Source organism: Neovison vison, chromosome 11 (assembly GCF_020171115.1).
Source record: "Neovison vison isolate M4711 chromosome 11, ASM_NN_V1, whole genome shotgun sequence".
NCBI classification, from domain to species: Eukaryota; Metazoa; Chordata; class Mammalia; order Carnivora; family Mustelidae; genus Neogale; species Neogale vison.
This window is the reverse complement of record NC_058101.1, coordinates 120,430,440-120,445,684: the sequence shown is the minus strand read 5'-3', so window position 1 is coordinate 120,445,684 and position 15,245 is coordinate 120,430,440. Positions and strand designations below refer to the sequence as shown.

General features: G+C 35.3%; 1 protein-coding gene across 10 annotated transcripts in view; it reads left to right on the top strand.

Annotated features, from left to right (window-relative positions):
- The window catches only part of PTPN13 (protein tyrosine phosphatase non-receptor type 13), a 207,050-nt gene that overhangs the window by 105,353 nt on the left and 86,452 nt on the right, over positions 1–15,245 (top strand). For all 10 annotated transcript variants that reach the window (XM_044224592.1, XM_044224594.1, XM_044224593.1 and 7 more), the window contains 2 exons: positions 10,864–10,959; positions 11,372–11,465. In XM_044224592.1, the coding sequence (XP_044080527.1) occupies positions 10,864–10,959; positions 11,372–11,465 (190 nt within the window). The remainder of the gene's footprint in view (positions 1–10,863; positions 10,960–11,371; positions 11,466–15,245) is intronic.

The following is a 15,245-nucleotide window of genomic DNA, read 5'->3' as shown; positions in this document are numbered from 1 at the left end:
CTGATCAGTAAGTTTTTAGAGTTGAAAAGCAGAAAAGGCACTTTTTGTAGCTTAAAGTCTTCTCTTTCATAAATTGTACTTCATAATTACTTAATGTTGTACAACAACTAGCATGTGAATAACAGCCTGACCTTCTTATGAACATGTCCTCGTAGAGAAGTTTATGTGAAGAATTTTTGCCCTTTGTGGGGGAAAAAAAAAACCCAAACCCTTACTTATTCAAATAGATAAAACTGTGATAGTCTCAGAGTATAAATAGCGAAGCTACCTATTGATGTAGATGTCTATTTCTAACATTTAAGAAATTGGGTAATTAACATGTGAATATTAAAAAATAAATCCTAATTTCTTATGTTCTCATCTGTGTGTTTTAAAAGATTATTTACTTCAGGGGCGCCTGGGTGGTTCAGTCATTAAATGTCTGCCTTCAGCTCAGGTCAGGATCCCAGGGTTCTGGGATCGAGCCCCACAATTGGGCTCCCTGCTTGGTGGGAGGCCTGCTTCTCCCTCTCCACTCTCCCTCTCCCACTCCCCACTCTCTTATTGTGTCTCTCTCTGACAAATAAATCTTTTTAAAATAAATAAATAAATAAAAGATTATTTACTTCATATTTGTTAAATTAATAATTGTATGATTTAGTCTGAGAAAATGTTATTTTTACACTTGAACTTAGGTTTTGAGAGCTAAACAGTAAAGAAATCAGACACTCATGGAAATATATTTAATGTATAAAATTTTGCTACACTAGTCTGATATACTTTGTTTGAATAGGTGATTTTTTTGATTACATATAAAATGAGCAGTAAGCCAAAGTATCTCCTAGTTTGCATATGAGGCTTTTATCTTGTTAGAGAATGTGTGTAGGCACATGTGTTAAAGAAATTCAAATACACAAATTTGTTGACAACTTGTTTCCAAATATGTACATATATCTACAAAGATGATTATAATGTTATTGACCTTATTTACTAAAATGGTAACTTGTTACAAACCTTACTTCTAAATTCAAAAATTTTATATTCATTACAAGAGATTCAAGAAAAGAAGAAAAGGATAAGATTTCTTTTTTTTTTTCGTATCTGTGTATTTTTTTTCTATATTAAAGTTCTGCTTTCCTTTTTTTTTTAATATTTTATTTATTTATTAGACAGACAGAGATCACAAGCAGGCAGAGAGGCAGGCAGAGAGAGAGGAGGAAGCAGGCTCCCTGCTGAGCAGAGAGCCCAATGTGGGGCTTGATCCCAGGATCCTGGGATCATGATCTGAGCAAAGGCAGAGGCTTTAACCCACTGAGCCACCTAGGTACCCCGAAAAGATTTCTTTTTAGAAATAAAATATGCTTTGAATTGTTTGATACAGGACCATTTTCATCCTGAAATCTTTCTTTGCTACTGAAGTTTTCAAAAGCATTTGTTCTCACAAAGAACCTACTCATTTTTCCCAGAGTGTATTTTATAACCAAGTTAAACAAACACCTTGAAAATGTTGGTATATTATGGAAGTGCTTACACCATCTTAAATAAACTCCATTATTATATAATAACTTTCAAGTAGTAATAAGTTATATTTGCTTTAAACTAAAGGTATTCTTCAAAATGAGTGTTGATGTTTGGAATTCAAAAGCAATAATTCTTAGTTATTTAGTTGAGTAATTTGCTGATTTTATACTATGCATATTCTAAAAGTGAAATAATTTGTTAGCTGTTCAAAGAAAAGTGGAGATTGTTAATATAAAGATTTTAGCTAGTATACAAAGAAGAAAAAAGTGGAAAACAATACAAATCCCATTTATCTCATTTAATTCTCATGAAAAGTAGGCTTCACTGGTCCCTTTTATGTGTGAGAAATCAAGAAAAACAGTGGATATTGCTAATGTACTCATTTCTTTTTAAATACTCTTGTTTTAAGCCATTTAAAATTATTAATAGTGCTCTGTACAATTTTTGTGATCTTTAAATCTGGCAGTTGCTACTGGCTATCAGTAATTATAGAATTAGAAGAGGTCTTGGAGTACATATTCCTGAGCTCATGAAGATTTAATAACTTACCCAAGACCACGTAACTAGTTAACGATAGCGTTTCCATCGTTACGGGAAATTGTGGATTTCCATCTAGATTTCTGAGCTCTAGTCTAAGAATTTCCAAATCTCTGTTACTTCTTAATTTTTAAAGAAGATGTTTTCCAATGTTCGTTGGATTAATACAGCAACTGGAAGAGAAGTAACTGCCAAATTTTGGTTTGTCCTTTTAAGCATGCAAGGAGACTCATTGAACTAATAGGGGAAACAGTTGTCTGGGATGCCTGGGTGGCTCAGTCAGTTCAGCATCTGACTCTTGATTTCAGCTCAGGGCATGACCTCAGGGTTGTGGGATTGATCACTGTGTATAGCTGTGCACTCACCGCAGAGTCTGCTTCTCCCTTTCCCTCTGCTCCTCTTCCTGCTGTCTCTCTCTGTCCCGCTCCCTCTTTCTCTATCTCAAATAAATAAAATCTTTAAGAAAAAAAAAAGTTGTGTGCTTCAACCTCAGATGTGTAGCCCTTTCCTTAGTCCATCCTCTTGATAGGAGTCTTTTCCTAAATCATCTCTATAGCATTTCCTTAGCTGACAACATCAACCAGCCAGCTAACACAGGGAAGAGCAGGGTTTGGTACTAGAAGGAATCTAGATACTATTTAAACGAAACCTCTCACTTTCAAAAGCCCAGAGTAGTCCAGGTTGCCAAAGGAGATACATAATTCGTAATTTATAACAGAGCTGTGTTTAGAATCCAGATCTCTTGAAACCCAGAGAAAGATATTTTCCACTCCGCCGTTCTGATTTCAAGCAGAAACGAAATACATTTCAGATACGTTATTTGGAAAATTTTTTACTCACTGGAAGATTGGGCATTCAGCTAACCAACTAACAAACCCCTTCAGTCTCTTCCTTTAAAAAATTATATAATTTTTAATACAGTAAAATGAGATAGTAAAATGAAAAAAAAAAGGCTCAAATGAGGCAGTTTTTGTTCTTTCTGCAGCAAACCACACTGGATAGGGGTTAAGATGGAGCTCTATGATGTCTCATGCTTCATTGTGGTAGAGAGTATTTTAATGGAGCTTTCCTACAGTAGGATCTTAAAAGATGGTTATCCTGTAGCCAATGAAATAAGGGTGTAAACTACTAAAGAGTAGTGGTGAACATTGGGTGTTCTGATTTCCTTGAGAACAAAATAAAAAAGGAACAGAAAAGACCCTGAGAAAGAAACTGTAGTTGAACTTTAAAAACTATAAATATAAGACTATTTCTATACTTACTACGTTAGTACTTAATCTTTCAGATAGTTTTCTACATATAAAAAACAGTAAGGAAGGGGCAGGAAGAAACATAACAGGTTTATCTTGTGGGAACTAGTTGTAAAATTTAATGTGACTCTTTTTTTTGCTTTGTTCTTTTCATTTCACTGCTTTCACCTCAGCAGAGGACTATCCAAGTCTGCTTTCTCCCTTTCTCTCTTGTTCCTGGTATCTTTTTTCCACCTTTTTACTCCATCTCAAAATCTGATATATCGTGTTTTCTTATAGAAGTATCTGTCACCTTCTCTCTTGTATGTAATTGCCGCACGCTCCCTATCTAACATTGCCGTGTGGGTTGGCAACACATTCCTGATTATGAGAGACTGACTTGGAGCCAGTACTGTCAGTATAGTATGAACAGCACTCCACACCCTGGGCGGGGACCATGAATATCATCTGGCTTCCAACAGTCAAAACTCCTCTGCATTCTGTATAAATACTAGAAGGGAATATGAAAAACAGATATAATTAAATCCTTCAAAAATGACTATGGTTAAATATTACTATGTAAGGGGTTTTAAGTCAATCTACTTTCCTTCAACCTTAACTATTGTTTAAAAACAACAGTGTTGTGACCTCTGGTCGAGCCGAGGTTTGCTGTTCTGTGCCTGTGAATGCAGCTTAAACTCTGTGTTGTGCAACTAGAATATGTAAACGCTCAAGTATGTGAGCCTACGCTGATTACTGAGGCACCTTACTGTTTCATTGTCATGAGAAGATTGAATCCGAAAGTTCACGTGCTTTTATAGTTGCGTTTCAGACAAACAAGGGGATGGGTTTATAAATACTACAGTTCAGCATGCAGGATACTTCTCGTGACATGTTATGAAGAAAGAATTTTTTCTTCAAAACTTAGCTCTCTTTTAAAATCCAAAACTGAGGCACCTGGGTGGCTCAGTCAGTTAAACATCTGACTCTTGATTTTGGCTCAGGTCGTGATCTCAGTCATGAGCTCAAGCCCCACATTCATTCTGTGCTGGGCGTGGAGCCTGCTTAAGATTCGTTCTCTCCCTCTCTGTCCGTACACCCCTCCCCACTTTCTTGTGCTCTCCATCTCTCTCTCTCTCTGAAATAAATTAATTAATTTTTTAAAAAAACTTTCATTTATAGCCAGGTTCAGGAAGCCTTGTCTCACCTTCCCAATGTAGGATGATATCATATTTTCTTTGAAATTTTTTGTTTTGAGGAGCTTGTTTCTCGTCATAAATATCAGAAGTTTGACATGGTCTGGGGGTGCCTGGATGGCTCACTCAGTTAAGTGTATGCCTTCAGCTCAGGTCATGATCCCAGGGTCCTGGGATCAAGCCCCAACTCTCGCTCCTTGCTGAGTCGGGGGGTTGCATCTCCCTCTCCCTGTACCCCTCCCCCTGCTTGTGCTCGTTCTCTCTCTGTCTCTCTCTCTCTCTGTCAAATGAATGAATAAATAAGATCTTTAAAGAAAAAAATAAAATAAGAAAGTTGGCATGGTCTAATTCATAGCTATGTCCTTAGTATCAACCACTATATCCTGTGTGATGGTATTAATCTAAACTGAGTGTTGCAATGTAGCTATTAATATTAAATATTTGGTAAGTGTTTTTTCAGATATGTGATATGACATACTCTGATGAATTCTGTGTATTTAGGAGACATCCTACCTCCTCCTGTGTTTTGTCCAAATCCAAGAAAGTCATAACCTTACCAACCAACATCAAATGCAGTCAACTTCCTTTAGAGCTCTGGACTCTGAAAGCTTTAGAAGGGGCAGTGAAGTCCTTATAACACAGGATCCTGGAGGATTCTAGAAGAGTGGTATAACCAGCCCAGATGCAAGACACAGCCCAGATTGGTAGCTACTACATTATATAAAACTGTTACAAATTGAGGGAACTGGAAACTTCATTCTTTCTGCTGTTCTTACTCTGCACAAATTTTACATCTATAAATTAATTTGCAGGGCACAGCATTTCTCCATATATTTTTCCTCAGTTATGTATTTTTACCCTTGCATGAGTTCTGTTCCTCCTGATTAAAAATTGTATTGATTATGTCTAGCTCTCAAGGGATTTTAGAATATGTTCTATTCACATGGCATGTAGCATGATACAACATAGAATACAGTGGGCTCTAGTGAACATATAAAAGGAATAATCTTTATTCCTTAAAAATGAATGCCCTGGAAAAAAGCAGAGAAAAATACTTCATATATGAAAACATAATGTTATTATTTTTGTTTCTTTGGTGTATTTGAAAATTGAAATATTTCATTAGGGTCATAACCTTAAAAATGCAGAGTTTAAAAAAAATTTTATAGTTACTTAGTTCCTGATGTTGCAATTATCTTGAGTCTCACTTTCTGCCTGTCTCTTGTCTAAGCTTGAATATGTATCACTTGTAAATTATGTTTTTAGATTATAGTTTGTGCTGGCTTAGTTTGATTTTAATGTGAATATTGTAGATTTGAACATTTCCTCTGAAATAACATTATGTAAGCTTAGAATATCATGTAAATCTCCATGATACGCTAAATATTAAAAGTATAGTGTTCATGATCACACACTATAGCTTTATATGTTTGAAGTGTTAAGTGTGGTAAGTGGTGGTAGAAATTGTGACTCTAATTGCCAAAACTATGGCTTAATACTCTAGCCTATTGAAAAGCTGCCTCTTATCGTTACTATGTAAGTGAAGTCGATAGGATATTAGGGCTGGAGTGATTTTTGTTTAAAGGATCAGATTATGGTTGAAGAATAATAAAATACCTCAGATTTTTCTATCTTGTATTCTGACAAAAAAAAAATTGTATACTTTCAATTATGGTAAAATAGTGCTAGAAATGAAAAGATGTCTTCAATTGTCAGAGTATGTATGATTACAAAATCTCTATAACTAGAATTCTCTCCAAATGTTAATGCTTTAACCCATCCTTCTGTGGATCCTATTCTTCTCACTCTCTCTCCGCTAGTCTACAGAATGCTTTTGGAGAGAATATGTTCCTTTGTGTTCTATGTGTTTATATCATAGATAGACTCACATACGCCCAGTTTGGTGCTGCTTTTTTTGGCGACATGTATTGAGACTGATTTTACGCTCACATTTATTCTTCTGCACTCATTATTTCTACACTAAGATTCTTTCCCACAACTTCACTTTCCATATCTAAAAACTAAGTACTCATAGGAAATCAAAGAGAAGGAAATTGTCTAGTGAAATGAAGAATAATCATGACCCTAAATGGACCCCGGAACACTGATTTGTACAATGTAAACTTCATTTAAATATTTACTAACTGCGGAATTTGCAAGTCAACAAATCAGATATTGAATCTAATTCTATCCCACAAAAGACAAATACAGTTCTGCAATTATAATGGCAAAAGCTTAAAATTTTGCTGTTACAGTTTTAACATTGCAGTGAAAGTGGCCATATGTGCATTTTATAAAAAGAGTATTTGAATATTCTTAATAAGTCCATTTCACATGGTTCAAGAATTTTGGCATTCATAAAACTTTGTGTATACTATAAATACTTAGAAGCACTTCTTTGTTTAAAAAAATAGTCTGATACTTTTTAATTAAAATAGCAATCAGTAGATTTTGTTGATCTGGAAGACGGATATGTGAGGATGTATTGTGCTTTCTGTTTTTGTGTCTCTGTAGAAGTTTTCATAATAAATTTTTTTTTCTTTTTTAATCATTCAGTTAATACCCCATTCCTGGGCGCCTGGGTGGCTCAGTTGGTTAAGCGACTGCCTTCAGCTCAGGTCATGATCCCGGAGTCCCGCGATTGGGTCCCACATCTGGCTCCCAGCTCCATGGGGTGTTTGCTTCTCCCTCTGACCTTCTCTCCTTTCATGCTCTCTCTCACATAAATAAATAAAATCTTTTAAAAAAAAAAATACCCCATTTCTAGGATCTGGACCAAATCTGAAGTGCTTCTATTACACATTTAAATATAGATAGAAAACATATTTGTGGTATCTGGATCCTTCCAAAAAAAAAAAAAAAGAGTCATCTATAATGTAAAGACAATGCATGGATAATTAGGGATCACCCTTCTTCTGCAGACCAGAACAGTGGACAAAATCTACTCTGGAACTAGTTAGTGTCTACTGGATGCCTTTAAGTAGGTCATCTCAGAAAACCAAGCAATGTTCTATCAGATCACTTGATCTGTAAGGATGCAAAATATAGCTCTCCATATACACCAATGCAAGATACACTCTTGGTAAAGGACGTGTTTGTAATAATTTTATGTTTGCAGGGAATTTTGTAATAATTCTTGAAATGGTTATTATTTAATTCAGAAATGGAAAGCCAATACTTACAAAGGCTAGCCTTTCTCCTAAGCATAACTGAGTAGTAAATAATGCCTGGGAATTTTAATCTGGCCATGCCCCTACATGAAAGGAACGTGGCTGACAACATTTTTAAAAGATACATTCCAGAATACAAGAAGCTTACAAAAGCGATTCCTACACTTTAATTAACACAGACTTCCACTCCTACCCCAGTCTTTGAAGAAGAAAAGAAAGTATTCTATTCCCTAGTAGTGCTGCAAATCTAATCATTCTCTCCATGTTTCTGGAGTACTAGTGCCCCATTACTATAAAACAATAAGGCATCATATGTCAGTGCTCTCCCTCCCCGCAGGTGTGATACTGAGAACATTTACAAACCAACAGTTCATCAAGGGAAATTGAGTTGTTATGCATTTAAAAGGGGATAATCAATATTACATTAATTTGCCTCACAGAAGGAACCCAAGAATCGAAAAAAGGAAAGGGAACATGGACTCATGAGATAATGTAAGAACAATAATGAGGCACCACCAAAGAACAGAAATTCAACTTAAAATTTATTTACTAACTTAACACCCACTTGGCAGAAATAGTTATAAAGCAGTAAATTCATGAGACACCTGGGTGGTTTGTTGGTTAAGCGTCTGCCTTTGGCTCAGGTCATGATCCCAGGGTCCTGGGTTCGAGCCCCAAGTCAGGCTCCCTGCTCAACGAGGAGCCTTCTTCTCCCTCTGCCAGCCACTTCCCCTGCTTGTGCATACTCGCATGCTCTCTCTTGCTGTCTGACAAATTAATTAATTTTTATAAAAAAGTAAATTCAGTGTGGGGTGTGAAATTGTTATTGCATGGCATAACATCCAAGTGACTGAAGTTGTCTACTCTGTCTACTAAATAAACTTATTGAGACTGTGTACTTTTCTTTGTAAGGTAAAAACCATATTGCCTCTGTACATTTGAGTCCTCTCCTTGGCCTTGTTGGTATCATTTACTGTCCTGTACATTGCAATGCCAGGTTTGCTGTTCAAGTTACTTTGGGGAATCCCTCAGAAATTTAACATGGCAGTTCTATAACAATATAACAAACTTCTTCAGTGCCCTTGGAAAAATAGCAGTTCTTCTTAAGTAACCAATTAGCTTAAGTAACAATTACTTAAGTTAATTGGTTAAGTTTAAATAGAACTAGACAAAACCATTATTTGATGTCTTCTAAAATCTTTTCCAGTCATATTTATCTTAAACCAGAGAAATTTTTTAAAACTTATCTTATTCACCATCACACTTCCTTGTGGTAGAATGGAATCATTTTTTTAAAGTACTAGTAAATATTTGGATTTTCAATCCCAAAACTCTTTTCATTAATTATGGTATTATTTCTTACTCATATTCAGTGTGTACAAAGCTGAACAAAATAGGGGTATTCTGTATAATGCCTACATCCTCAGGTAAACATTGCCCCAAGAACGATGTGCAACTTCCTTTCTAGCAAGTGGCTATTTTTCCTTCTTTGTCTCAGCGTGACCTCCTTAGTCCTCCAGCCCATCATCTTCATCCTGGTTCTACAAGCCTGGTTCCTGCCATGTCATTTGACTAGTTCATTAATTTATTTATCCCTTTTTCTTTTAACAATCTCTACTGAACACCTTGCAGCATCAGGAATAAGTCAGTTCATTTTGTGAAGTTCCTGTTCTCAAGCTTGCAAACTAGTGAAAAAGAATCCCTCCCATATATATCCATTGTGTGCCGTCATACATCCCATGTCTCCTCCCTCAGTTCTAGGTGTTTCCCATAGTTTTCTTTCTCTGGTGCCAAGAAAAAGCCGCAAAACCATTCTGACTGGTTCCAATGAAATTCATGCACTCCAGCCTAATTTAAACCCTCAATGGCTATATAAAAGTTTTCATGTGGTTTTTACTGACTCTTATCACATTCTTCATAGCAGAATTTCTTTACTCTTCTCAAACTCCCAGCCACTGGCTCCCAGCAAGTGACACGTGTTTTATTACTGGGAGTAAGGCAACCTCTGATATGGGTATCTTGTGATTCCTTCTGTATTTTCACTCTTTCCCTTGTCCATCATTTCTTTTTTTTTTCTTTTTTTCTTTTTTTAAGATTTTATTTATTTATTTGACAGAGAGAGATCACAAGCAGGCAGAGAGGCAGGCAGGGAGAGGGAGGAAGCAGGCTCCCTGCTGAGCAGAGAGCCTGATGCGGGGCTCAATCCCAGGACCCTGAGATCATGACCTGAGATCATGACCTGAGCCGAAGGCAGCGGCTTAACCACTAAGCCCTTGTCCATCATTTCTTAAGAAGAAGAAAGTCCTTCCTCTTTGCCAAAATGACAATCCATGTGTGTTGGGGTTTTGTTTTGTTTTTCATATTCTGTTTCCTTCACCTTTTTTTCATCAACTTTCTCCACCATCATTTGCAACTTCAGTCTCTCTCAATCTGCAGGCTTATCATCCACTAACATCCTGCTTAGACATCCCACCCTGCCACAAAGACTCAGATAACTCATTCAGTCTATTTTTTCTTACATTAAATTTTTTTAAAGATTTTATTTATTTATTGGACAGACAGAGATCACAAGTAGGCAGAGAGGCAGGCAGAGCGGGGTGGGGAGAAGCAGGCTCCCCACTGAGCAGAGAACCCAATGTGGGGCTCGATCCCAGTACCCTGGGATCATGACCTGAGCCAAAGGCAGAGGCTTTAACCCACTGAGCCACCCAGGCACCCAAATTTTTAATGTTCTATTTAAATATTTGTGATTTTGTATGTTTTGGGGAGTGGGTGGAGAGAGGTCTGTAGTTTTCATCAAATTCCAACAAATGAATCTGTAACTCCACAGTATTAAGAGCCATAGCTATAAATGTAGTCAGAGACCAGGTTATGAAAGGCTTTGGATACCAAGCGAAGGAGGTTTTAAACTGAATCCTGAAGACTTTAACAAGTAATAGTAATATGCTCAGATTCTCATTTCTGGAAAGTTCTGAACATGTCACACAGCTGGCAAGTAGTGAGCCAAGATCTAAGCCCAGATAATCCGGTGTCAGAGTCCAGATTCTTAACAAGTGTGCCAAACTGCCTCGAAATTGGAATTATGTTGTTTGAATACCATCCAGCAATTGGTAAATTTAAAGCAATATATAAAATGTTCTAGTCTCATAAGAGTAAATGTAATGTTTGATTTGATTTGTGTGTAACAGTTAATGCATTTGCTTTTTAATGTTTTTGTTTTAATCCTTTTAGAACCAATTCGAAGATACAAAACTTACCACAGTGATATCTTTAGTACCTCCAGTGAAAGTCCATCTATCATTTCCTCTGAATCAGATTTCCGACAAGGTGAGAGGCATTTGAGTAACCAAAATGTTTTTAAGAAACCATGAACGTCCTTCCTTTTCAGTGACGTTAAGATACAAGGTGTCAAAAGAATAATTCTCTATAGATATTAAAATTATAAAAAGCCGATGATTACTCTTTTTAACAGTATTTTAGGACCTTAATAGCATCAAACATCATCAAACAACAATAGTCATTTTCATAATAGGAAAAAATTCATTGTCTTCAAAAATAATGTGACTTGTCTCTGAAAAGTTTAATGATATTATGTCATTAATTTGATGGTATGAACGTGATTTTTTAAAATTACCTTAGTGTATCTGCTAAATGTTTGAGTTTTAAATAAATCTACTTCATATTTTTATCACCTGTGCAGTTTTCTCTTTATTCATTCCTTTTTTCGTTCTTTAATTAGTACGAAAAAGTGAAGCTTCCAAAAGATTTGAATCCAACAGTGGTCTCACAGGGGTAGATGAAAACCTAAGTCAAAGCCAGTCACAGAGACCAAGGTATGTAATATGAAAAAATAGTAACAATAAATTGCCAATAGCAGGTTTTTTTATTAGAATCAGGGAGAATTTTTGAAAATTATCCTCTTTTTTCTATAGTCTCTATTTTCCTTTTTCTTTACCTCTTCTTTGAGTTCTTGAAAATTTATTTAATTACGTGGAACACATTGTAGTTGTTTGTGTTTGAGTTATTGGAATCTTTTAAAATTAGAATTGGCTGTGATTATTTATAGTCTGTTCTTGAAATTAAAATTGTCAATATGTATCTAAAATAACTTACTAACAGGAAATTCTGAAGGGATGGCATCAAGAATCTGTGAGAAGATAGTAAACCTTGATTTCTAAGAGAATAATTTCTCTTTCGAAAAGTTGAGTGGGCTTAACAAAGAGGTTTTCAGGGAGTATTTTTTGTTGAATGAATAATGACTAGGTTACTACTAAGTAACCTATTAGGTAAAAAGTTAACTATTCACTACATATTTACTGGCTTAAAAGAGGTTATCTTGTTTTTTTGTTTTTTAAGTTCAATCTGGGCTTTCAAGTTCATTTTCATACTGAAATATTCAGCTTTCTTATAAGGTATTAGGTATTCTTGTGCTGTGCTTAGGATGGTGGTATTATAGTTATATATTGATTTACTTTGTTTAAACTGAAAAGTATCAAGTCAATACTGAATATTTTGATGTATTTTCTTTTCATGTATGCACAGGTCCCTTACCTGAATAAAAGCATATTGTTAATGTTAAACATTAATTTGACATTTGTAATATGTTATTACAGAATCAGATGTTGCTTCAGAATTTACTCCCAAACTATGGAAATCCTTTTAAATTTGATATCTTAGTTCGTTTAATTCAAGTATCACCATATACAAAAGAATCATTTAGAGATTAACAAAAACTTGCCCCTTAGCTAATTAATTCTGGCAGACAGTGTTTCACACCTGTAAACTATTAATAGACCAGGTAACCCTAGCCATATGATTAAAACAGACAATTTATCTAGGGTTTAGACTCCAAGTAATTAAATACATTACACTAAAGTTATTCCTTTTAATATTGCAGTTTTTATTAAATTTATGTCTTTTTCTCTTCTCTCTTATGCCTTTTAAAATAATCCATGATACTTTATTTCCTTGGAGGAAAGCTCTAATAAGCATTCATTTACCTAAAGCAGTATTTTATTTGCATAATAGAATTTTATATTACTAGGACCCCATTGTGGTGATAACCATGATTGGGTAATTTCAACAAAGAGGTAAGAGACAAAGATAGGTTTATGTTTGATGTTATACGATTTTCTTAAAGACACAAAAGCATTTTGGGATGAACAGCAATACAAAGCAAATATTGAAATGCAGTCAGTTCTGTGGTGAATTGAGGGACTCACTCCTCCCTATATATTTAATTTGGAGAAAATTTATATAAATAGTATGATGCTCTTCAGCTCAATGAAAACATGATAAAGATAACAACTGGAGAATTATTGGGCTTGTGTATTAAAAATTGCTTTTATAGTTCATTTATTAATTGTTTAAAAACATGTTCCTCCAAATAAAATTAAATCATTTTGTGACTCTTCTTTCAGTTTTCTTGATAAGTTACATCAAGAGATTATGAGAGAATATTTGTTTCAACTGTTTCCAAGTTTTATTTTTAGGGCACATTAACTTTAAAGCCACCTAAATCATATTCTAATTATAAGCTATCTTATTTCACACTTTAAATGGGAAAGAAAAACTCTATATGGCATTTATAGACTCTCCATTAGATAAAGACATATATTAAAAAAGTATTTCAAGGAACCGTAGATTGTTAAGTCTCTGTATATGCTGTATTTCATGTAAGATGCTAAATGCTACTTCTTTTAGACAAATCTCACCCCCTTTTTCTGCCCACAGAAAAACACATTAACTAAATTCCTTATTTCAGGGCGCCTGGGTGGCTCAGTGGGTTAAGCCGCTGCCTTCGGCTCAGGTCATGATCTCAGGGTCCTGGGATCGAGTCCCGCATCGGGCTCTCTGCTCAGCGGGGAGCCTGCTTCCTCCTCTCTCTCTCTGCCTGCCTCTTTGCCTACTTGTGATCTCTCTCTGTCAAATAAATAAATAAAATCTTTTAAAAAAAAAAATCCTTATTTCAGTGCAGAATTTTCTGAATGTGAACAAAGGTTTCTGATAACATCCTTAGCATGCTGGCATACAATTAGGAGGCCCTGTTTTGTTCTTTAGGTCATATATTTGTGAGATCTATAAATAGTTCTCTATTTAGACATGTTTGCATGCTTCTTTATAAAAATTTCCATTCCCTTTAGCTAAAATGAAATGGAAAAACAGATCCAGGCAGTGCTATTGATTTGTATCATAGGGGGTGGGGGGAAATTAACAGGAAATTATGAGTCAGATACAGCAGAATGAGTAATTTTTTGATTCTGAGTTATCAAAAGTGTCTTTCAGTGACCAAAAAGGATATTCAAAGCTGTTTTCCAAAGAACATCTCTAAGTTTTTTCTGTGTTAACTTTTGAAGTACAGTTTATACATAATACAATTCCCACTGCTTCTGTGCCTATCTGCTTGATGAAGTATTTTTCTAACTTAAAGCAACCTACTTATTCATTCCTAAATGATCCAGATTTTCTTTGTTTTTTGTTCATTTGTTTGCTTTGTTTAGGTTTTATTTTTTATTTTGTTGCCTCTCAAACTTTTTAGCCTTTATAGGAACACTACGAAATACTGCGTTGAAAGAGATAAACTGATAGTCATTTTTTCTACCTGATTGTAACTCTGGTATAAAATAATTTGAACAAGAAAGCTAATATATTTAATAAATATATTAGGTGAAAGTTAAAATGTATAGATTCATATTCTTATTATTATCCTTGACCCCTCACTAAGTGAGATTTTGTCATTTTGTCATTTTCTCAAGAAGTGATTGCTGTGCACCTACCATCTATTGGGAACTTTTAGATACTGAAGATAGAATCATGAACAAAACCAAGAAAAGGTGTCCCTCAAGGAATTTCTAGGGCTGAGAGATAGCGAATAAACTATTAAAAAACAAACAAGTGAGTAATGCACCATCAGATAATGATGGTGCTTTAAAGAAAAATAAAGCAGGCTAAGGGGATAGAGAGTGCACACAGAGGGAAACTGATCAACAAAGTGAAAAGTCAATCTACTGAATGGGAGAAGATATCTATAAGTGATATTTCTGATAAGGAATCATACCCAGGATAGATAAAGAAATTATACAATTTACACCAAGAAGAGGCCAAGTGATCCAATTTAAAAATGGGCAGCGGACCTGAATAGACATTTTTTCCAAAGAACACATATAGATGGCTGATAGGCACATGAGAAGATGCTCAACATCATTAATTATCAGGGAAATGCAAATCAAAACCACAATGTGGTATCAGCTCACACCTGCCAGAATGCCTGAAATCAAAAAGACAAGAAACAAGTGTTGGCAAGAAGGTGGGGAAAAAGGAATCCGGTGTACAGTTGGTGGGAATGTAAAGTGGTGCAACCATTGTGGGAAACAGTATGGAGAGTCCTCAAAAAATTAAAAGTAGAAATACCATATGACCCAATAATTCTACTAGTGGATATTTACCCAAAGGAAATTGAAAACACCAGTTTAAAAACATATTTGTACCTCTGTGTTTACTACAACACTATTTACAATAGCCAAGAAGTGGAAGCAACCCAAGTGCCCATCAGATAAATGGATAGAGAAGACACACACACGCACGCACGCACCCTGGAATATTACTCAACCATA